The sequence below is a fragment of the Botrytis fragariae genome (assembly GCF_013461495.1).
Source record: "Botrytis fragariae strain BVB16 chromosome Unknown tig00000054, whole genome shotgun sequence".
NCBI lineage: Eukaryota > Fungi > Ascomycota > Leotiomycetes > Helotiales > Sclerotiniaceae > Botrytis > Botrytis fragariae.
This window is the reverse complement of record NW_023500993.1, coordinates 1,986,357-2,010,620: the sequence shown is the minus strand read 5'-3', so window position 1 is coordinate 2,010,620 and position 24,264 is coordinate 1,986,357. Positions and strand designations below refer to the sequence as shown.

Sequence of the window (24,264 nt, the reverse complement as noted above, 5' to 3'; positions counted from 1 at the left end):
CCTAGCCTGTACCTTTTGATTATGATGATGACTGGACACCTGAACACACTAAATCCAACCCGTCAAGAGGGTACAAGGGGGTACAAGTGGGCAACAAGTGGGCTCTAATACTTCTAGAACGACCCCCACCAGCAAGGAATTAATCACCATTGGCATCATCTATAGTACCATCAGTACCACAATTACAATGACTTTAGGTTCGGTCCGTACAATAATAGAAAAGTATACCTAGATAGTTGGGTAGTTGTGTAGTTATTAGGTACCTGTACCGGTATTTGTTTGATTTATTTACTTTTATCCTTTACATGATTACATCAACTGGCATTCATTCTCTCACACACTCATTCATTGACTTTGAAATACTCACACACCTTTCTGCTATTCTGACTGCGAAACTGTTTTGCCTTCAATCACTACATCGTAAACGCTCCCTCATTTTCTTCTTAAGATACCACCCCCGGTGAGCTTTCAGCCTACGTCATTCAATCCCGGGTATTTGAAGAACAAAAGGGAAAAAGCAAGACACCGGAGAAGAAGAAATTCGAGCACGATCTTCGAGAAAGAGTAAAAAGGAAATAGGCCACGCAAAATCAACATGTTATGAAATTTTGATTTGACTGTTATCACTAAACAAACCGTTATAAAGCCTCAAAGATGGCCTCGAACACGAGAGATTCGATAGATGAGGAACCTGTCGAAGTCGAATTGCCTACGACTTCCAGTCCACAATCCCTCTCGAAAGCCGTCTATGCGCGACGAAACGAATATACTCGACCGCACAAAATCAAAATAAAGATTGGTTGCTGGAATGTTGCTGCTTGTCCTGGAACGGAGAAAGATCTCGCAGGTTGGTTTGTGCAAGGCAAAGGGATTGACAAACGACTAGCTGGGCTTGATATTGCCAATGCGATTGAGAAGGAGCATAGTCAATCGAATATAGAAAGTGTCGAGGAACAAGAATCAAGGAGGAAGAAGAAAGAGTCGACAATCCCGCTTGGCGACGAAGGTATAATTGCTGGCGGAGAAGATGTCGGATTATATGTTTTGGGATTACAAGAAGTTGTTCAGCTCACGTCTGCGAAAGAATATATTGGCAAAGTTTATTCGAATGACAATCCTGTAACGATATGGAGGAAAGCACTTTCTGGGGCTTTACCAGAAGGTTACACTTTAGTGGCCGAACAGCAGCTCTCTGGTCTACTCATGTTTATCTACGCATCTCCAACTGTTGCACCTACGATAAGTTCTGTCAGTACCGTCAGTATTGGGACTGGATTCATGGGATATCTAGGGAACAAAGGCGCAATCACTACTAGGATAGTACTGGGAGAAACAACTCGACTTGTATTCGTAAATTCGCATTTGGCTTCGGGAACGGATAAAGCGCATTTGGAAAGGCGAATCTGGGATGTCTCACAAATATTGCAAAGAACGCATTTCGACCCTATAAGCCGAGGTGGAGTTCTAGATGATGCACAGGAGAGCATTGGGGATGAAGACTTTGCTTTCTGGTTTGGTGATCTGAACTTCAGATTGGAGGGATTACCGGGAGACGATATTCGACGATTGTTAATGCTTCATACGAAGGGAGAATATGAAATTGGGTCGCGATCAAGAAAGAAGATTGATAACGAAATTGATGCTGGTGACGGACCGATTGTAATAAGGTCTATCGATAGTGATGACGAATCCGAGGAAGACTTTCGTAAAAGCAGTAGCACGTTTGACCCAAACGACGATTCTTCTACTGTGACCACGCTTCCGGATCCAGACGATTTTATACAAGATCCAAGCCAAGATCCTGCCTCATTACAAGCTACCATCGATTCACTATTACCACATGACCAATTGAGGCATGTGCAGAAAGCTCGAAGGGCGTTTCACGACGGCTGGAGAGAAGGGCCAGTAACATTCCTTCCAACATACAAATACGATGTAGGGAGCATGGGAGTTTTCGATTCTAGTGAGAAGAAGAGGGCTCCAAGTTGGTGTGATAGAATTCTATTCAGAACACGAAGAGACAAATTGGTGTTTGATGCCAAGATGAATGAAGAGTCATTGGCGAGAATAAAAGATGAAGAAATGAGGGCTCAAGGAATGGATCATGCCACCGACGATGAAGATGTCCTTTTTAGCTATGATCCAGATGAAGATGGGGAGCAACAGGCCACGCCTTCCAAGAGCGATGATTATGATGAATATGACGACTACGATGAAACTGAGGACAATGAAAATGCACCAGTAATAACCAGGGATGGATTTGTGGATCGAATAAATTTGGATATTTATACCTCACATCAACGAGTTCTCTCATCAGATCACAAACCACTTGATGCTGTTTTTACCTTGGAATATGACGCAGTCGTACCCGAACTAAAGTCAAAAGTACAGCAAGAGGTTGCTAGAGACCTTGATCGAGCGGAGAATGAAGCTCGGCCTGGAATAACCATTGTCATAGACCATTCACAGAATTCGGAGGAAAGTAATCGAAGTGATAAATCTCGGAAGAATTCAGATGACGGAAATGGAGCTGTTGATTTTGGTGATGTGGAATTCGAACACCGAAAATCTAGAAACATCACAATTGCAAATACGAGCCAAGTCACATCTACATTTGCATTTGTTGATAGACCTGGTGTTGAAGGCCAAGAAGACAGAATTGCACCGTCGTGGCTCAGTGTATGGTTTGCAGGATTCTCTATGGATGAAGATGATAGAGCCTTGCAAGATCTTAAACGAGAGGTTACACTGGAACCTGGGGATGCGATAAATGTCACACTCGAGGTTTTAGTGCACGATCCTTCCTCTGTTAAGTCATTGAATGACGGAGATGTCTTACTCGAAGATGTATTGGTATTACGAGTTACAGATGGAAGAGATCATTTTATTCCAATCAAGGGTAATTGGCTCCAATCTTGTCTAGGACGATCTATTGAAGAGCTCATTCACATACCAGAAGGTGGTGTGCGAGCTTTATTACCCCGCCCAAGAGGCCAACCTGGACCTCCGGTCAATAGAGGCCAAGAAGTGACTTGGTCTGCACCTCGAGAATTACTTAAACTCACACAAGTCGTCGATTCTCTCACTGATCGTGTCGTTGCTGATTCAAACATGTTGGAAGGGGCAATGATACCTAGAGATTCTCCCGGTTGGCCATTTGATGAGAAGACATGGCGATACAAAGATCAACCTACTAGGATCGCTTTGAGAAGTCAAGTATTAACAGCTCTCGACGCCGATCAAAGTATATATGATATATTCCCCGTCGAAATTCCAGCCGCCCATCGACTCGAAATTGTAGCAGAAGTTCTCATCCTCTTCTTGCGCAGTCTTACTGATGGCATTATTCCCGCACCTCTATGCGAGCAAATTGACTCCGATATCACATCTCGAGTAAATACCCAATCGGACGTCGAAGAAACAAAAGCGTGGCTACTAGATATTCTCTCCTCGTTGCCTCATCACAATATCTCATTCGTCTTCCTCACCTCAACACTCTCCCGTGTAGCGGGAGAATTGGCACCAATACCCAAAGTAAGACGTTCCCTCGACACAGCCGTTCGTATCGGATTCGATTCGGTCAAGAGAACGCTGAGTTGGAAGGGGAGAGCAGCGCCACTTCCGGAAGATCCGGCAGCAGTGAGGAGGAGAGAAGTTAATAGGGCTTTTGCGGAAGTATTTGTAGGGATAGTTTTTAAGGGGAGTGTGGGGGTGAAAGAGAGGAATAGGAGGGTGGTGGAGGAGAAGAGGAGAGATGTTCTCGAAGCCTTTTTGAAGGGGTTCTCGCGTTGAGGGAATCGGGGGAATAGGGAGGAGGTTTGTACTTTTTTTATTTTTTAAACAAGAGTCAGCGAGTGGGTGGTAATGAATAAACGAATGATTTTGGTGCTTTTTTTTTCTGTTATTATTTTTGGCGGGATAGATTGGGAGGGAGGTCGTTATTTTTGGGGTTTGCAGGGAAGGAATGGGTTAGATGGATGGATGGGTGGGTGGGACAGCTTGGAAATGCTATCTAGATGTGTGTATGTAACAGTCTAGGAAGTAATGCCTATAAACAAATTATGACTAGATTTTACCCACAAGTGTATATTGGTATCGGTGGTACAAAAAATAGCACTGTCCTATTACATGGCTCTCGTCACTACATAAGTAAACGAGAAAGTATTTAAAACGTATATTATATTCCATTAATCATTAAATGACCTCCTATCCCCAGAAACGAAGTTAAGTTATCTTCTAAAAAATTAATAAATACTGAAAATATCCGTCCCATTATCATATTGCACACCACAAACATCCACAAAAGAGCCTACTACTTCCGCTCTCTCGCTCAGCCAATCCTGAACATCTTCCTCCTTGCAACTTGTTCCTGGTCCCCCGGTACAAGTAACCAAATCCTGTGGACTGTTGTTCACCAAGACTCTGTAGTAGGTTCCGGCATCGTAACCAAAGCTATCGCATTCCATCTTCTCGACTGCGACATTTGTGAGGAAGGGAAGGATGGCGCTGGATTTCCAAGCGCGGTTGTAGTTGATGGTGTTGAGGGGCATGGTGCCGTTGATATTGTTGGCGCCGGAGTAGGCCGAGTTGTTGAAGAGACCAAGCGCGACGATGACGGTGGGGGGAGTTCGCGATGGGTGAATGAGATGTAGAGATCTTGATCTGTGGTGGCGTTTGAGGCGTTGTTTTGTTCAGTCATGAGCGTGTTGAAGGTGGCGTTGACCCATGGGAAACCAATGGCGCCTGATGCTTCGTGTCCGTAGCCGGTGTTGTAGAAATATTGAATGTCATTTGTGTATTCGAATCCGAGCCAATCGGTAGGGGAAAGGACGGAGAGGTCGCAGAAAGGAGAGGAGCCGCGGATGACGGTTTCGTATCCGCAGAGAAGGGACATGCCGTAAACATCGTTGGATGTGAAGTTGAAAGCGGGAGCCAAACTGTTGAAACGGGCGGTGACGGGTTTGGTATAGACTTCTTGAAACTCGCCAGATTCCTCGCTTCCACCCGAGGAACTGTATGCCGGGCAAGCCTTGTATGGAGTCAAGGAATTGGCGCTCGAGTTCTTTCCTTCGTATACTTGAACAATCTCAATATCTGAGGCATCGTCTGCAAGACCATTGGAGAAAGATTGCGCAGTCTTCACGGTTCTTTCTGCAGTGGACGTCCATATTTTGTTTGGAGTTCTCAGACTTTGATATCTCTGCGCGATATCCACACCCAAGTTTGTGGCCTCCAACTTACCCGATCTGGTCAACATTTCGATCTCGGGATCGGTAATAGGAGCTTGCCATGTTGAGAGGAAGGAAAGACTTGGAATGCTCGCCCAGTTCACAGATGTGTTTGCGAGCTTCTGTACAAAAGGCTCAATGTACTCTTCGTAGTCGAAGTCATTAGCATAGATTGCAGCATGGCGAACAAGATATGCAGCTCGAGTTACGTTGCATCCTTGAGGAGGAGCAGGATCAGTAGGTGGATCTTGAGGATCGAATGGTGGTGCAGTTCCAGCTAGATGCTCCAATGGATCGAAAGAATAGGAATTGGGTGAATGAGAGACTACATTAGTAGCTTGGAGAGCGAGTGTGAGGAGAACTGAGGAACGCATCTTGAGATGGATGAGAGGAAAGAGATAGGGATGAAAAGAAAGAATTGTGCCCTACCGGTTCTGGTACCTTACCTTATATCCATGATCTGAGAGATCTTCACCGCAAAGCTCCCAAGATCATCATCACGGCTTGAATTTGCAATCTTGGTACCAACTAAATCAAGGCACAGGAACGGTATCCACGATGCGATGTATATTTCGTAGATGTGTGGGCACAGCCGGCAGCTAGTTCAACAGGTTTGTTGTTTTTTGTTGTCGGTGGATTAGCTTGATGTCAGCCAAGCCATTTAGATTGGCGAATCACCAGCCACATTTATGGGTCTGCTTAGCACTAAAGTGGTTAGCCAAATCAGGTGACGGGTGTCGCTCAGGGGCGCAGGCGCAGTCCCGAGCGTACCATAGTTAGGATGAACTAGTTATGTACGATGAGCTTGGTAGTTACGGAGGTTGCGGTCATTTCGGATGAGATTATAGGCTCTTCTAGGTGGTGCATGCTGTAAGGCCCTATAAGGCTCTAAAAGTTAATGTCCGCTCTACTAAATTAGGGTAGTAAAGCTTATATCTCAAGCTCAATCAGGCTATAGATAGACATGATATTCGAAAGCTTGAAGCTTAGAAGCTCGGTAAGCCGCATATAGGCTCAAACTATGTGAACACAGATGTCTCCCGGCAACTCCGTATTGCAAGTCGGAATAAATCCTGGTGTACATGTCACAAAACATCTCGATTTCCGACAAGCTGGTCGGCCGGCTGCTGAATTACCTAAGATTTCTCATGGTTTCATGGAGTCATGGAGGATAACAAAATGGTTCCAGGCTTTCATAGATTTGCTCCCTGTCTCAATTCACAAAGTCTTTACTTATTCACACTGAAACATGACCTTCGAAGTCGATGGTTCATAATTTTTCTGTTGGAATATCTATTCTCGCAACCATAATTTGACGTTCAGCTTGACGTTCAAAGTTTATCGTGTCAATACACATCTTGCTCGTATTATTCAATGCCATTAACTTCATTCATCAACCTCGTTTCCCATCTTGAACTCAAACACTGCAATATCTAGCTTAGATTGATTTAGTTTCAAGAGTCAAGAAGACAAGTACCCAACTCTCTTAGGATATTGAATCCTCTCTGTTTTTACCTACATCCACAATGAACTCTCTTAAAACGAGCAAACCCCTCACTTGCCATATAAGGTCTTAATGCGGACCAGGTCATACGTCTTACCCTGGTGCCATCGCGCGCTGTTGACAAATATCACAACTTTGTTCTTCAATTGTACATTTGCCAACGATGTTGTGCCTCGTATCTTCCAATGTTCCTTCCAAAGATTAACTTCCTGCAAATTTAGCCAAATTCTCCCCGCAAATATCATGTAATCTAGTATTGGGAACCAACGACTACCTCCAATATATCCCCTCTGAAGCTGGAAAGATGCTTTCCTTTTTCTTAAAATGGTGTCAATTCTTCCTTGATTTGCGACCGCCATTTTACTTCGGCAGAGAACCTTTATATTGGAAGAAGCAGGACATCTTACGAGGAACCACACTTAGCTGCCTTTGTTATATTTCCAAGCGCCATTTGATAAACTTCAATGCGGATTTCTTCCAACCTACCCAAGCTCTCTTTTACTCTTTTCTTTTTTCTCTTCTCTTCTTTTCTTTCCCTCCACTGTCCTCCCACTTGAGTCTTCTATTCGCCTCAATCCTCACCTAGCGAAGACTTTGGTTCTTCTCTAGAATTGCATTGCAATTTGTTCTTGCTCCTTCTTGGAGGAACTTTCTGTCTTGGTGAAGTATTAGGTGAAATGATATTCTCGATGCTCTTCTTATGCTCCACGGCAGTACGACCCTTGTCTTCCCGCTGGAACATCTGTAAACAATACCTCTAGACCAGCTCCACTAACGAGATTCTGATGGAGTTTCGGCTTCAGGGCCTCAGAACGGCCTGTCGTACCAATATGATTTTCAAAAACTTCCAGTGAGGTTGAATATCAACCCACTAGTCAATGCAATAACATATCACGTGCTGTTTCCCTATTAATAACTGCCGCTGTCCGACTTCAAGTAGAATTCGTTCCCTTGGATGATCTCCTCGAAGATCATCGCGTGTTTGTAGTACTGAGTGAAATGACGCTTCACATCACGAGCTGCGAATCCTTTGGATTTCCTCCAGAGCTAGTGAAAGTCCCCTTGAATATGGCTACAAATCTACCAACCACCTTTATTTCCATACACTTCAGGGTCATCTGTTTGAGGGCCAATTTTCCTCTCCAATTACCACTGGAGGTGGGACCTTGAGGACTGTTGGTTTGAGAAGAGTATGAATGACGTAGGACCTACAATGTAGGTTCTAGTTGTCAATGTGTATTCAATCTAAAGAGCCAGCTACGTACAGAATAAGTGATCCTAAATAGGCCTTGCTGTAGGGCTAGCTCTTTTGTGACTTAAGACCATTCATTCCCAATTTGTTCACACAAGGACCATCTTAATAAATGCGGTGCAGATCTCAGAAAGCTATGATGTTTAGATGCATGTCGATCTCGAACGCATTTCTTGCATGGTCATAAAATCCCCATGTCCTGGTGTGAATGTTTACCAACATTAATGATGGGCATAATGTTCGTGTACGTCAACATACCGGGCTGTCGAACTCTTCATTCTTTGATGGACAAATCATCACAGAAGCAAGTCGAAACAATCAATCTTGATATTTTGCAGCTTAGGTTTCCAATCGTTCATGTTCAGCACGATGCTTCGATCCTTTGGTGCTTATACTGAATCTAAGGAATGCCATGCACTGGCCGTGGTTTGATAATTGTTGATTGGACAATCTCTGTGACCTAATTCGACCATTTCTCATTTCTCATAATTGAAAAGTCAGAACATAATTTCTCGATCTGTCCGATCTTTCTCTCTCTTTATCTGGCCGAAATTTCATTGGGTAGATGAAAGCAATATTTCGCATGAAGATCCCAAGATGATGTGGTGTAAGAGGCGCGAAGAACTGTATTTCATGTCCTCCAGTGGTAATCTACACTGGACTAGTACCATTGTCGATATGAGACTTGAAAGCACATCACTTTTGTCCCACCTCCACACTCACTGTTAGTAATTCAAGAGCCTCGGCTCCCTTATTCGAATGAGCGCTTTGCGAGGCACCCATCGATGCTTGAGACGCTGGTTCTAGATCTGAGCGGATCTCAGCATGCGAACCAATCCAGGATTTGCAAAATCCTGTGCGGATAGTCGTCCAACATTGTTACTTAAGTCGTGCGACATTTTTCCTGGAAAGGATACCTCGACCAAGAATGCTGACAAAAAATGCTCGTACATCTGGGAACTCTTTGTGGATAAATGGTCACAAAATCCCTTCGAGTATCCCACCATGATTCTCTGGATTCGACTTTGAAGGAGTTAGTCCTAACCATTTTGTGAGCGGCTTTGGGAAACAATGGTGAATTCGGAGAACACAAATTGACCCTCCGGGCACTACCTCCCCTATCCTGCTGCAATACTTTCTCTACTGATTAACTCATCTTCCAAAGATATAAAAGATCCCTGGAAATGAAGCTCTTCAGCTCTTAGCAATATTCTAATTGCTCTTTAGTGGCTTTCTTCTAGAATGCAAAGCACCTCCTTCTTTCCTCTTTCTTCTTTAGTGCCTGTATCATATTGAACTCAGTGTGACGATCACATGCTAGAGCGTATCGATAGAGGTCAAATCAACTAGAATGAGAAAGCTAAAGAGGAAAGAGAGCTTTAAGGGGTGTCTTTATCTCGTACATCACAAAATGCCGCTTAGTTCAAGCTGGACTGTTTTGTGATATTCGTCACATGCACTTCTCTTTGTATCTTCGAAGAGCTTCATCTGTCAGCACGAGCTAACGTTAATACTACAAACATCTGAATCTTCCTCGAATGCTGTATTTTTTCGGATCGGAGATCCCTTAATCTGCTAATAAAAATCGATCTTCTAATGTCATGTAACATTACTGATTTCCGATAAAATACAAGAAGTCAATTTTATCTCAATAGCTTATCTCGATCCGGTAAAAATGCCTTCCAATCGATAGCCCCATCACATCTCCAGCGAGAAATTGTCCCTGAATGAAGTATTGTGCAGCGTACTTGCGTATGGTAGTGTTTCTACTCTTACCACCCGAAAGCGCATCTTGTCGAATTTTTATGCAGCTCTCTGCTCGTCAAGATGGGATCTTATTTAATTCTCGTACTTCCTACAAGTATTCCGTCCTCGTCGCTGGAAGTATGGAGTCAATTATGTGGATATCCAAGATGTTTTGCGTGTGTTTCGTATGGCACAGGAAGCTTCCAAGCTTACAATGCTATTTTTATCGCAATCCGCGGCAAATCGACAATAATTCCTTGCCCTCTCTTGACTTTAAGAAGCTTCTTCTCCCATGAAATTCAATATCGTATGTAACAATGATTACAAACTTCCATGGCGCTGACATTTGACTGCTACTGAGAGCGCCAATTGTGGCTGTCGACTTCTAAGACGAATAGCTGATTCTGGGTACGCAATCTCAATATTTTCAATTTCGGAACCGATCTGTCTTCCTTGTCTTGTTCACACTTCATTTAACCTTAGTCGAACTTTCATGGGATTCGCTGCAAGATCTATCAACTCCAGTATTCTCTCGGTGGCTCGGGAATCATTGGAAATTTGAATGTGAGAAACCATCCATTCTCCACACGAAGATCATGATTAGCTCCGTGTGATGGTTTCTCCAATCAGCAAATCAAAAAGCAACCTTTGGTACATTGTTTTATGGATCCTGGCGTGATCCTGATACGCTCGATGATCCTGTCTGCCGTCTTTTGAAATGTCTATACCTTCAAAGATAATCTCATTAAGGACGTTAAATAGTCATCACCTGGAAAAGGTCGAGCGATGCCAGATATTGGAAGTGATGCTAAAGGGAGGTATCTTCCGGCGTTTAGTAGCCTGGGAGTATGTAGTTAAGGTTGTTATGGGTGAAGATGAAGTATCTCAATCCTTGGTGTTACCGTCTCCAGTCGTTCCTTGCTTAGACAGCTCCCCATGCCTTCTGAAGTTTCCGTTAACCTGCAATTGAAAGAAAGAGTCCATCGAGGTTCATATTCACAGCCAGCTAATCAAAGGTAAGACCGAGCTTGTGACTCTTAATTAGAGCCCATGTCAATCTCATCTTCCAGCTCAGTTCACCCCCAAAACAAAGAATTTGAAGCTGTTATAGAGATCTTTGATGTCTCAAAAAAGCCTTTGGGGAGAAGGGAGTTCTTCGATGAGTGCTTCCGTGATGGGAAACATATATGGGGTAGTGAATCGTTTAGGCCATGCATATTTATTGACCAATGAATCAGTTTTTCTTCATTGGTGATTCAGCACCACCAGCAATCGTATAATGTAGTTCATCAGTGACTCAATCTAGGAGTTCAAGATGGGGAGCACTGCCAAAATCACATGAGTTCGCGTTGAGCAATTAATGCATGTTAGTCACTAACCCCTGATATTTTCTAATAGCCGGAGTGGCGAGTATCCATGTGATCTGATCTTAGCCTGTAGAACCTTGGACTGAACCCGTTATTCTGCTGATGACACGCTCCCTGGAACATCTCTTTTAAAACGTAGGGATCATTTTTAGATTCATTTAACGGGCCATCAATCAGATATAAGTTCAGTTCCTTTTTTTTTCGTGGACTTTGCATCTTCCAGGGAGAAAAATTTCTATGGAAGAGATGTATCCAGCGATTAGAGTAACCTCATCTTCTCATCTTCTCATCGTTAATGTTTGGCTCGATTCTGTTGCATACCCAATATTTTCCTTCATTCTCGACATATCACTCGTCCAGTTGTAACCACTAGTCATTGCCCTTATGGAAAATCAAGACTATCAATAGGTGTATTGTGCACCCAATATGGCTGGGCCTTGAGGAAGTCCACTTCTTTATTCGCGCAAATATTGTCGAACAGCTGGAGCAATATTGGATGCTCTTCTAGATTGTTTGACTTGTTATTAGTGGACTTCTAACTACCAGCCGGGAACTCGTACTTCCGTAATTGATTTCTGAGTCAGCCAATTCCTAAATTTCTGCTCTTGCCCTATAGTAGACGAGGCAAGTTTAATTTCCGAAGGTGCTAGGCTAGACAACAGAGTTGAATCGGCGAAATAAATTGTGCAATGTATAGTATCTCCACGAGAATACTGTTACACTCTCATTTGCTGTGCTGATTCAAGAACAACCTGTCCCATCTTTTGGTCTTCTTAGATCTTGAACATGGGATTGCTAGTATAACGTACAAATTATGGTACCCCTCGGCTTTTCTCGCGTTACATTAGTCTGCAGCGTGTTGCAAGACCACTGGGCGAACTCCTCGATTTGGTTATTTTTCCACCAGTTCAAATGCCACCAGAACCATCGCACTCGTATATTTGGTGTATGCGAGGAGATCAGCTCATCTGAACCTACTGCTATCACCAAAGAAGTGCCCATAATTGTGATTTGATTCATGCCACATGGGGGTCGAGGTCGGGATCTTTGAATATCACCGGGCTGAAGACACCTATCTTCACGTGCCTTCGCATAAGGGACTCTGGCTAAAAGATCCCGTGTATTATTTCTTTCAATGCCATCATCTTTGACACCCTCTTCCATGTGTCATAGTGACAAGCTCGAGGAAGACTGAGAATTCATCCGCGAAGTCTTGCTTTGCAGTAATTGCAGATACAGCAGGATCTGCCCAGACATTTTTTGTTCTCGTTTTTGTCCTTCTATGACCTTTCTCTTTCGTGAATGATGATACTTTGGTTTCCAAATGGAGGCTCAATATCCTACTCATTTTTGCCGAAGGGCTGTTCTGAAAAGCGATTTTCTGGCCCAGGAACTTGATAGTCGACATGGCAGCCATAAGAGAGAATGAGAGCAAGATGATGGCCAAGTAATCCTAGATAAGGCTGAAGGATAAGACGTCATGTATCAATTAAATGCACATAATCCTGAAGCATATGCGTTGAGATATTATCATATCTTCATTGTTGGGTTAACCATTCGAACTTCTCGTTCACTGCGATCCACCACGGAAATTCTCTCTTCATTCTTGAAGAAGATGTCGTTGTTTAAAATACATTGGAAGGTTCATCGGTCTCAACATCGGTGTTTGACTCCTTGTGGTTCAAAATGCATCCAAAGAGCTGTCTATCCAGCAGCATATGCCACGATTGTTGAGATGTGTTACCCAGGTGACTCGGTCGACCTTGAGAGCTGAAATATCGGGGATTCGTTCCCATTAGAGGTTGAAGTCTCTAACAAATAATTGCGTCTACAATTGCTGCTTCGTGAGATGTTGGATCGTCTCCTTAACATTCTCCGTGACCTAGACTCACTACTACCCAACCGGAATTTCGTGGTCCGATAAAAAATCCCAAATGAAGCGTACACAAGAATAGATCCTCAAACATTTCTGTGCCATGTCTGCAAATTTCACAATGACTGTCCCATCTCAAAAGTCATTCGTTAAACCTAATGCATCCGAACTGTATGTGGTCGTCTCTTACGCATCGTACATATAGTGGTCACGTTAGTATCCCCATGATGTGTCAATTTCTTTCCTCTAGTGGCTCCCATAATGCTAGCAAGCATGGTAGCATGTCTTTTGCAGAGGTGTATAATTCAATCTCTTGGGTCACCGACGCTAAAGCTCTCCATTCAAGAGTGCTATTTACTTCTCTCTCAACTCCCAAAGGCTTAAGGTGGCAGTTTCGTCATAACGAAACGACCAGAGAGGATGCATGTCGGAATATCATAGCGTTATGTGAAAATGAGTCAAAGCATAGGTCGTGGTAGATGCTTCGACGATTTAGGGGTTGGAAGAATTATTATTCCAAGCAAATGTACGTTGCGATATTGCAAACTCCGTAGGAAACCTCCGTGGTAAATGACTGATTGGCTTCCCGTATAGTGGGAGCTTATATCTTTTAGCGACCACATCAAATTTCCTTAAACTTTTCCCAGTCGACTTGGCACATTTATTGAGTGAAGATACTTCTCTAGCCTCAGTTGGAGAATGTATTCAAATGCATACTTGCCATATCTTCGTGGTACGAGTAGGTATATAAGTACAGCCGATCTATCTTCTGTGTGAATCCGAAATTTCGGGGTTGTGTGGCTTAATATTGCTGCTCGATTAGACCTTATAGCCTTTTCAGTCTTCGGCGCACTATTTTCATGTCAATATCTGCAGGTGAAAAAGAATATGTTATTTAGCGGCTTATGGACTGTTGATATTTCTAGTTGTTGGTTGCGGTACTTGATTATCTTCTCAGTTCTCGAGAGCTTTTAAGCATCATAAGTGAAGCTTTTGATTTGCATGGCAATCCAGGGTAATATGGCATGATGCTGAGTAGCATCGGAGACTTGAAAGGGGTCACCGTAGTAAGACGAGGATGTACAGCAACACACGGAGAAGAAAGCAAACAAGTAGAAAAATCAACAGACTTTTAAGCACCCTAACTGGTGGGGAGCATCGACTGGTCTTGCTTGTTCTCATTTCCTGGCATGGAACTCCGTATCAATAAAGATTGCATCGAATTTATGATGTGACAAAATTTGCCCTGTCATTCCTGCCAAACGAACTTTATGAGGACCTTGTTCGATGAGAGCCCTGACATTTTGAGAGATGTTATTCTCGGGAACTAAAACAATGGAGAATGCAGCCTCCGCGCTCTGATGTTCTTTTAGTTCTTCAAAGCTGTAATAACTTCAACGAGCTCTTTTCCGAGATGTCCTTTGTTTGACGCGGACACGCTGGGCTATTGCTATGTGTCAAGAAATTTAAAGGTCTTCTGCAGAGGAAGGCAGGGTCTGAGAGGATCGAATGGACTGTTGATTCTGGGGACCATAAGCGATCCTTCCATTGTTTAATGTGAATTGAGCCCAAATTCTGCTGGAGTAGGAACCTCGAATTGTTGTCATCAACAGATTTGGGTCTGGAGCAGCTCGTTCATCTATCATATGCTTCCTGTTTACGATCGGTTCTTGTGAAGTCGAACGATGAAACAGCTGTTCCACGCCGAAGACACATAATCCTATCTAGTGAGCTAATCGAAGCGTAGAACTGAGCAAGTAATGATTGCTTTGCATTTCCTTCTTCCCCACCCCGTGAACTTCTTTTGTTTGAGGAAGATCTGGTGTACAAAACCAGTCAACCCAAAAAATGAGGACATGTCTGAGTGTCCGTGTTCCTAGTGCAGACAGCAATGTCGGAGTCAATCTGGTATTGTAAAGAACAAGGTGAGGTAAGCTCCCGAGTACCAATTGATCCTTGATAGGTGCCGACGGCGGTGCGTAGGTTGCCTGGTATATGTGACTGGTTCTGGCCAGTCTGCACCCATCAATTGGTGCATGTTGAGAAGGAAATGATCCTCCTGGGATTCTGCGAGAGGACCGCATCCTATCTCCTGTGGCAATAGACGCTAGCCTATTGTCATAGTTGATATGAATGCTATGCAGCATCCGTTATGAGTAGGCCTTCGAGTGGTACGGACTTTGAAGCTAAGATCACACTCTCGTGAATCTCCTCGGGCAGAGAGCGTGGGCTAGGTGGGTTTATCAGGCTACTATTGACAGTCAGAGAGTCTTCATTTCGTCATGAGAAGAGAGCGAGGATTGAATGACAGAAAATAAGTCATACCAGGCAAGGCATGTTCCTGTTTTTGCTGATCACTGTTGAGTTCTGACGGAACTCTAGATCTCGATGTGTCTGTTATAAGAAGAAGAAAAATAGATCTCGCCATGACAGCGATACAAGAAGGTACAGAATACTTAGAGGAAAACCTGTCAAAACGATGCAATTTTGTTAAAGTTGGCGATATATAGCGAAACCACTCTACAAGCGATGAGGCATAAGTAAAAATGAGAGAGAAAAAAAGAGAAACCTATAAGTCCTACGGAAGAAAGAAAGGTATATATCTTCCACATAGGCACGCTCAAAGGTAGTTTGGGAGGAACAGAAGCTCCCGGCAACATATATTGCTCTGGTTTTTACGACCTGCTTTGCGAATTTATGTGAAGATAGCATCATACCGACTAATGTAGGATCACATAATCTGAACCTTCTGTACGCAAAGTACCTTAGCAGAAATGAAAATTGCAAACCTACTCCGTCACACTGGTCTCTGCTGTCTACTCACCAATTCGTCGGCAATTAACATCGACTTACCTTTCAACAGAGAACATCACATGATTTGACACACACCGACTATACCGTACATGGTTTTGTGCAGGAATCAATGGACCAGTTCTTCATTTCATGTATGGATGGCAGCAGTTGCAAACCATGCACATATCGTATCGATGGAAGTGTGCTTTTCCGGAAGTAGCGTGCATTAGGGAAGTTTCAAACATGCGGGCATATCCGTCACCTTCGCATGCATACATACAAACGGAAAATGAGGTGGCGTAGAAGAAAGTGGCAATGAAAATAATCCTCTCATGGTATCATCAATCTATTCTCCATCTAGCTAGGTATACTACACGCATGTTTTACAGAATCAACCTCCCGGGCTCCTGTTCCAAGACAAGCTTGAATCTCTGCATGAAAATTGACGCAGCCTCCATATCAGTTTCTGGAATCGTTACCCAAAACTCATCTGCTGCAATTGACTCCGATTTTGGTGCCGAGCGTTTGACTGGTGCCGTCCTTGTTACACCTGACAAGAAGTCATAGACATCGATATTATTGTTCTTTTTCGATGATTGTAATGCTTGAGCACCTTGGCGAAGTGCTGCACCGCTCTCCGGTAAAAAGTTTCCTCTAACCCCATTTGCTGAGTTAACTTTGTCAAGCCCGAGAACGGAGTCAAAAAGTTCATCGGACGTTGGTTTGTAGTTTTTTGGGCGGGGAAGGTCATCATTTGCGACATCTGCTGCACGCTCAATGAATGTTGAGAGAGGTATGAATACACCAAGTGTAGATTGTATCCTCTGTTGAACCTCTACGGCTGCTTTCATGGAGACAGTGTGGGCGACGCGATGGAATGTGATTGGTTTTGGTGCTGGTGCATCCTTCTTGGCTGGCTTAACTGCCTTGGGAGGAGCAATCTTAATATTGCTGAGGTCGAGGTAGGAGAGTTTGGCGATCTTTTGCGAAAGTTCGGTAGGGTATGAGGAAGATATTGAACCCAAATATGCTAGAACATCTCCTTTCAATAGTCGATTGTTAGGTCCACTGGGAACCATCTTTTCAATATCAGATGCATCTAATCCACGTGCATGAATCAAATGTTCGACTGAAGGAAGTAGAGGATATGTTTGTTTCTTTGCCTTTCCTGACGATTTCTTCGCGGGAACGGAAGTCTCGGTGAATGGCTTCGAGGTAGGAGGAGCTTCGGCTTGTGATTCTGAGGACTTTGTGGGGCTTGGCTTCGAGACCTCTTCTTTTGGCGATGGAGGGGCAGCACTGTCATCAGCTGGTATTTCCAATGAACTCAAATCGTCTCCAGATTCTGCGAGAACACCGATTCTTGTGCCAACCTTGATTCCTTTGCTGCCATCTCCCATTGTGATCTTTGCCATAATACCATCATCCTGAGCTTCAACATCCATTGAAGCCTTATCAGTTTCGATCTCGAGTAAGACATCACCAGCCGCAAATGAATCTCCCTCCTTAACATTCCACTTTGCGATATTTCCCTCGGTCATCGTAGGAGAAAGAGCCGGCATCGTGAAGTTCTGGGCAGCTAGGCATGCCGCAGAAGTCCTGAGTCCTACCATCATCAAATATTAGTCTCCCATACTCAACCCAAAATTTCTCAAGGGTAAATACTAACCTCTGGCAGTGGCATCTTGTCGCAATCCCCTAGCAGTAAGTCTAGCAGATACGCGACAAGCTGTCGCAAAAGATGCCATACTGACTATAGCAGATATGAAACTCAATTGAGAGTTTCTTGAGGAGATAAGTAAAAGTCGAAGATATTCTTGAGATGTTGAGATCAACAAATGGGATATTTCGGGAGGGTACACGCTAGGCCAATTAACAGGGTTGAATAATTTCGCCGAACCTCCGATCAATAATTTTTCCCGTCCCGAACTTGAAGCTCTGGGTTCCGATTTCATTTATTGAATTTTGTTTCCCAGGTATGGTACGTTTTATTTAAATATATATATATATTTAACTTGTTAATAAGTCGTTGCTAATACTTTATAGACGTCCGCATTCTCAAGAGGGTGTATTAAATTACATTCTACGACTCTGACTTCCTCCCGAACTTTTCTCTTCATAACTGCAAAACCATGTCGAAATCATCGACTCTTCACATCAACATCCTTATGTCGCTCTACAGCTAGAAAGCCAATGGCAATGCCAACGGCAAAAGGAAAATCAAAACCTAAGCCACAGCTCAAAGCTAAGCCAGGGGTCACAACTCAAATCAAATCCCCCGAATTAGTTGTCGCAGAGCCACCATCGCTGGCTCCAAAACCTCTTAAGTACCACAGCTATGCCGATATTCTGGCTGCGAAACCACATACCACAATTCTCTACCAAGCGGCTTCGCATAACGGATACATTGTGACCTCCTACCTCGCTGGAACTTTTCTTCTGGGATTTGCCGGTCTCACTTGTACGTTTTTTTCATTCATTGACCAGACATCTTGACCTCAAGAACCCCTCACTAACCCATCTTTTTCATCTACCAGTCTGGAATAATTACGTTCATATCCCTGATGATATTGCTGTATGGGTTCCCTATGCTTTCGGTGGTATATCTTTCCTCCTCGCTTGTTGTGGAGGCTACGTCATTCTCTCTCCCGCCGGTCTCATAAAATCTATAACCGCCGTTCCTGCCAGCCTTTGCGCCCATCCCCCAAAAGCCGCCGCACCTCTCTATGTGGAGGTTGCTCTCCAAAAGATTGTTCCTATTCCTTTCATGCCTCCACGCGTCCTAACTCTACCACCGTCTTCCCTCCATCTTACGAGTCATCTGTATCAAGCCAGAACACCCGCTGAGGAACGAGCATGGAATAGAATAGTTGAGGCGAAGAAAAGGGAGTTGGCGGAATATGATAGGACGCACATTATTGGAAGAGGCACACGAAAGATTTCAGTGGGATTATTTGAGTTGGTAAGGTCATTTGGAAGATGTTGGACGAGGGATGGGTTCATTCCAGTGAGGGTCACAGAGAGAGGAAAAGGAAGAGTTTTGAAATTAGATGGAGAGGCTGGATGGGCACAAGATGGAGGGAGGGCTTTGGAGAAAATTATAAAGGTTCAAGAGTCCAAGAGAGTGGGGTTCTAGATCTAGTTAGGGATGGAATAGCCGAGAAATTGCTTCGTTAGTAGGGGACCAGGAGAAGTGAATCCTAAAAAATATTTGTATAGTATAAAGACATCAAACATTTAGTATTAGTTAAGAGCTCTATTCTATATAAAGCTTTTCCCCTCAGAGTTAGCTATATTACATTTAATATAACTAAGATTCTAATGTCCTTATATTCTATTCTATACTTCTGATTTTATTCTCTATAAAGAATTATATTTAAAATAGATTATGGGCTTGGATTTTAGTATGATACAGGTAAAGACTTATATTGTATTATAAGAATAGAAGAGCTATAAAAGAGAGAGACCCTACTTATAAGAAGTAGGGAACACTAGTAATTAATGCCTGAGGCACGATAGCAACTACGGAGTATATTATATTACGAAGGTATCGCATCGTAATATGGATTATAAGATAAATATAAGTTCTGAATATTATAATCTATAGTAATTATATAAACAAGAGTATTCACTTTAAAGGAATAACTTCAATACAATGGCTACTGTATTAAAGGAATTAAGCAAATGCGAAAGAAACTAGCTTTTTTAATAGTGCCTATATAAAGCCTACTACTTTTCTATATAGCTAACTCTTTAGATAGAATACAATTAGATATATAGGATTTATAATATGTGGGTATTACATTTTCCGTATTCTTCTCAAACTAATACTAATTAGTAATATTACAAATTACTTAATTAATTATTCGAAAAACCTTTTTACCTTTCTTATTCTTACTCTTTTATTTCTATTATCAATATTATAATATCCTGGGCAATAATATATAATACTAGTTTTAAACAAACTAGTAAGCAGTTTAATCAATCTATACTTATAATCACAGGAGTTTATAATGATATTGTTAGTATTAATTTATTATAAGATAATAAATATAATTTTTATAAAGAAATGAGTAATACTTTTTTTTACTTTTTTTTCAATGAAATTATATTTCTAGAAATTAAAGCTTTTTAGAATAAGAAAAAGGAGAATTTAAGAGATATAAAATTTAAAAGAGAATCTTAGAATTATTCTTTTCTAAAAAATCTTTTTATAATTAAATAGTTTTATAAAGGATTTATATTTAGATTTATAATAAAATATTATATTAATAATTATTTTCAATTTAGAAATATTACATATTTAAAAGTAAAAGTTACTAATATATCTTTTTAGAAAATAATTATATACAATTTTGAGGATATTTAATACTTCTAAATCAAAAATACTAATAAATTAATATTTTATAATTTTTATAAAATTTTACAATATTATAGAATATATATTAATCTTAATATAAATATTGAGAATATTTTTATAAAAATATTCTTATACAAAAAATATTATAATTAGATTAAGAAATAACTTTTGAAATATTAAATTAATAAAATATAATTATTTGTATTTATAAAATAAATCAATCTTTTTATTAGATTTAATATAAAATTATAAGCTAAGCCTTTTATTAATCTTTTTATCAAACCTTTAAATAATAATTCAATTAATTATCTAACTTTACCAAAATCTAGTAAAATTATAAATAGCCCAACTATTCCTTTCAATATATTCAGAAAATCACTTTTATCCTATAGTTCTAAAAATATATAAATTTTATATATAATTTTATTGGAATTTAATAAAAACCCACTAATAAATATTCTTATAGGATTATTTAATAATAATAATAATAATTTAAATGATTTTAATAATAAAAACAATTAGAATAATAATAAAGATAATAATAATAATAGAGATAATAGAAATTATAATTATTCTAATTATTTTAATTATAAAAACAATTAAAATAATAATTAATATAATTAGAATTACTATCTTATTAATTTTTTTAAAGATTTATAAAAATAACAATAAATATAAAAATATTAATAATTCTTTTGATTTGAAAATCTTTATATTTGGGAAATATTACTATAAAGTATTTATACCATCCAAAATAATTAAAATAAACTTTCCAATTATATTCTTAAATATAACTAGAAATTATTATTAAGCTAATCTAAGTAATCTTTTTAATATATATTAAGGATTATATAAAATAATAATTAATAATTTTAAAGGATTTGAATATTAATGAAATATACTTTTTAAATAGAATAATATTTCTTTCAAAATTTATATCAAAAATAACCCTAATATAGATTTTCAAAAAATATTTAATATAATAATTAAGGATTTATACTTTTTTTAATATATTATTCCCCTGATTATATACAACCCTTAATTATATTATATTAAGATTTTATTTATATATAATAATATTCCGGAATACTATTTTATAATATACAATCTTTATTTAAGTATTTCGAATCTTATTAATTAGATCAAATAAATTATTAATTTTTATCAAAAAGCATTTCCAAAATAAAATATATTTATTAAAATATTTCTTATAAATTGATATTTCTAAAATAATAAATCTTTGAATTTCTCTTTCCAAAAACCTTATAATAAGTATACTAATAAATAATCCTTTTTTATATTATTTAATAAAAATAAAGATAATTATTATTTTTTTGATTATAAAAAAAAGAATTATAAATATTATAAATATATTTAAAAGAAGAAAAATCAATTTAAAATAAATTATTGTATTAAGTATAGTAATCTTAATAATAAAAGCTTTATAAAATAATATAATTAATTTCTAATTAAAATTAAATAAGAAAATAATTGAGACAATAATAATAATAATAATAATAATCATTTTATTAATTAATATTCTATTAATATAAATAGTTTAAAAAAGATTTTCAGAATATTCTTTATATTAATAAATATTTGTAATAATTTATTAATAATAATTAATCTCAATAATACTATAAATGCTTATATATTAATAATTGAAATATATACTATAAACAATAAATAATATAATAATAAAAAATTCTTTAATATTATAATCAATATAGATATAATTTGGAGATTGATTATTGAATATAATTAATATTTAATATAAAAAAAGATTAAGAATATTAAATATAATAAAACTATTACTAATTGTCACGGGTTCAATATGTAGTTATGTGGATGCCTTAGGCATCCATCCTTCATATAGTCGGTGTTTCTCTATTTTCTTCTTTACTTTTTGTAGAATATTATATATTTTATTTAATATTTAGATTTTGTATTATAATAATATATTCTATTTTATAAAAGAGTTTTGTTGTAGTAAGAGCAATCCAATTCTGAAAAGAAATTCTTTGTTTTTGTTTTTATTTATCCAAAATAGGTTTTTCTATAGTTTTCATAATCTTTTGTGTCTTTTATACCTTTTTGTTTTTATTTTTATCTTTATTCTTGTCTTTATCTTCATTTATATCTTTATCTCATTCTTTTTTCTTATTATAGTTGATATATCAAATACTTTAAGTACTAATTTATTACTATTTGTTTTACCTAAAATATTTAAAGCTGAAATCAATAACACTTTTAATTAATAATAATAAATTATAGAAAAGTTATTTAACCTTCAAAATTATAAACTTTATAATCTCTTTCCTTTATTGATATTAATATAAGATTAATAGAATTACTTTAATTATCTATATAATATTATTAATTGTATATTTGATTTACTTTTTATTATTTAATAAGCATTTGAATGAGATTTAGCTATAAAACATTTCTTTAAGATTACTATAAATAATCAATTAAATATTCAATTTCAATTAACTTAATTATTATAATTTCAATTCATATAAAACTTATTAAATACTCTTATTCAAAATGAAGTTAGTTAATAACAAACTTCAAAGAATTCTAAGCCTTTTTATTGTTTTAATTAAAAAATAATATAATATATATATCTTTTTAAAAGGCATTCAATCTAATATTAGCTTATTATATAATCAGATCACATGATCGTCGCTTATAAGCTTACGAAAGCGACTATTAATCCGAAAACGACTATTAATTCGAAAACGGCCATAAAATACGAAAACGGCTGTAAAATAAAGAAAACAAAAAGGAGCTTTATTTCGAAAGAATGGACGGATTAGGAAGAGATCTACAAGAGATTAACGAAAGCGGAAAAGCTAAATTAGTAGGAAAAAGCATAAAAAGAGGTCTTTTTCCTTTTGAATGTAAAATAAGAGAGATCACTATTCAATACAGATTCTTTAATATCACGTGTCACACTGCTTATATAATCCATTTTAGTCGTTAACTAGAGCCAGCTTCCATATTACATATTATTAGCCTATGACCTACGATACTTTTCAAAAAGAGAAAATAGAATTAATATTTTGATAAAAGAAATATACTATCTAAAAACAAAACTTACAAATCTATTAAATAATTAATTCAATTATTTTTGATATAAAAAAAAGAAGTTTTTATATTTAGCCTCTTTTATTAATAATTATATATATCAAAAGAGATTAATTAATATAAATAATATTATTAATAAAATCTTGATTTATACTACTAATAATTCCTTTCTTAATAAACTCAATAAACTTTATATCTCAATTAATATAATATACAAAACCTTGATTTGATTTAATAAACTTAAAATAATCAATAAAATATCTTTTTCAGCTTTTTATATTTAATTAGAATATCTTAATATAGTATATCATAAATAATCATATAAAATAATTATAATAATAATAAAAAAGTTTTCTATAATCTTTAACAACTATTTATATAAAATTCTAATTCTTATTCTCTTATTAATATTAATAATTGAAAATAGAAGTTTAAAGTTTAAAATCAAAATCTATAGAAGAATAAGTATTTTTTAGAATCAAAAATAAACTCAAATTTTATATAACTTTATACATTCCTAATCAATATATTATTTATTATACTAGTATTATTTGATTCTATAAATCTTAATACTTTCAAAATATAAAATCAATAATAAAAGAAAGAATATCAACTTAATCTTTATTACTATTATAAAAAACCTAATTATTCAATATAAAATTGTAATATTAAAAATAAATGGATATATAACAAATAGCTAAAAAAAACCCTGGATTCATAGATTTTTGAAAAGATTTTAGTAGCTATAGTTTATATCAAAATACTTCTGCTAATTGAAATAATTAATATTTTAATTAATACCCTAATAATTAGAATAGATCTTATAATTAAAACAATTTTTAGGAATATAGTTTTTAGAATAATTATAATAATAATAATAATATCTATATTATATTCTATTTTAAATAAAAATTGAATATATTTTAAGGATTTATTGAAATTAAGTTTTTAGTATTTTCAAAAAGTATATTTAATATTTTATTTTATAATATATCAATATCTTTAATTAATAATTGTATAGGAAAAGTCTAATCTTTATATTAAATTATTT

General features: G+C 37.8%; 7 protein-coding genes across 7 annotated transcripts; 2 read left to right on the top strand and 5 right to left on the bottom strand.

The window, feature by feature from the left end:
* Positions 1-654: 654 nt before the first annotated feature.
* On the top strand, positions 655-3,792 carry Bfra_005338 (putative phosphatase family protein; the record flags this gene model as incomplete). The annotated part of the gene is made up of 1 exon (XM_037335722.1): positions 655-3,792. One exon carries the CDS (start codon positions 655-657, stop codon positions 3,790-3,792), a length of 3,138 nt encoding a protein of 1,045 aa, XP_037192817.1.
* Positions 3,793-4,244: 452 nt separating this feature from the next.
* Bfra_005337 (putative repressible acid phosphatase protein) lies at positions 4,245-5,602 on the bottom strand (the record flags this gene model as incomplete). Its single annotated transcript, XM_037335721.1, has 2 exons — positions 4,245-4,506; positions 4,617-5,602. 2 exons carry the CDS (start codon positions 5,600-5,602, stop codon positions 4,245-4,247), a joined length of 1,248 nt encoding a protein of 415 aa, XP_037192816.1.
* A 2,721-nt stretch (positions 5,603-8,323) lies between these two features.
* Bfra_005336 (uncharacterized protein) lies at positions 8,324-9,032 on the bottom strand (the record flags this gene model as incomplete). The annotated part of the gene is made up of 5 exons (XM_037335720.1): positions 8,324-8,437; positions 8,489-8,635; positions 8,708-8,838; positions 8,868-8,944; positions 8,989-9,032. The coding sequence occupies 5 exons, from the start codon at positions 9,030-9,032 to the stop codon at positions 8,324-8,326; spliced, it is 513 nt and encodes a 170-aa protein (XP_037192815.1).
* Positions 9,033-12,113: 3,081 nt separating this feature from the next.
* Positions 12,114-12,514, bottom strand: Bfra_005335 (uncharacterized protein; the record flags this gene model as incomplete). Its single annotated transcript, XM_037335719.1, has 2 exons — positions 12,114-12,183; positions 12,252-12,514. 2 exons carry the CDS (start codon positions 12,512-12,514, stop codon positions 12,114-12,116), a joined length of 333 nt encoding a protein of 110 aa, XP_037192814.1.
* Positions 12,515-12,627: 113 nt separating this feature from the next.
* Bfra_005334 (uncharacterized protein) lies at positions 12,628-12,893 on the bottom strand (the record flags this gene model as incomplete). Its single annotated transcript, XM_037335718.1, has 2 exons — positions 12,628-12,702; positions 12,732-12,893. The coding sequence occupies 2 exons, from the start codon at positions 12,891-12,893 to the stop codon at positions 12,628-12,630; spliced, it is 237 nt and encodes a 78-aa protein (XP_037192813.1).
* Positions 12,894-16,146: 3,253 nt separating this feature from the next.
* On the bottom strand, positions 16,147-17,718 carry Bfra_005333 (putative pyruvate dehydrogenase protein x component protein; the record flags this gene model as incomplete). The annotated part of the gene is made up of 2 exons (XM_037335717.1): positions 16,147-17,369; positions 17,433-17,718. The coding sequence occupies 2 exons, from the start codon at positions 17,716-17,718 to the stop codon at positions 16,147-16,149; spliced, it is 1,509 nt and encodes a 502-aa protein (XP_037192812.1).
* Positions 17,719-17,956: 238 nt separating this feature from the next.
* Bfra_005332sa (uncharacterized protein) lies at positions 17,957-18,899 on the top strand (the record flags this gene model as incomplete). The annotated part of the gene is made up of 2 exons (XM_037335716.1): positions 17,957-18,224; positions 18,301-18,899. 2 exons carry the CDS (start codon positions 17,957-17,959, stop codon positions 18,897-18,899), a joined length of 867 nt encoding a protein of 288 aa, XP_037192811.1.
* Between the last annotated feature and the right edge of the window lie 5,365 nt (positions 18,900-24,264).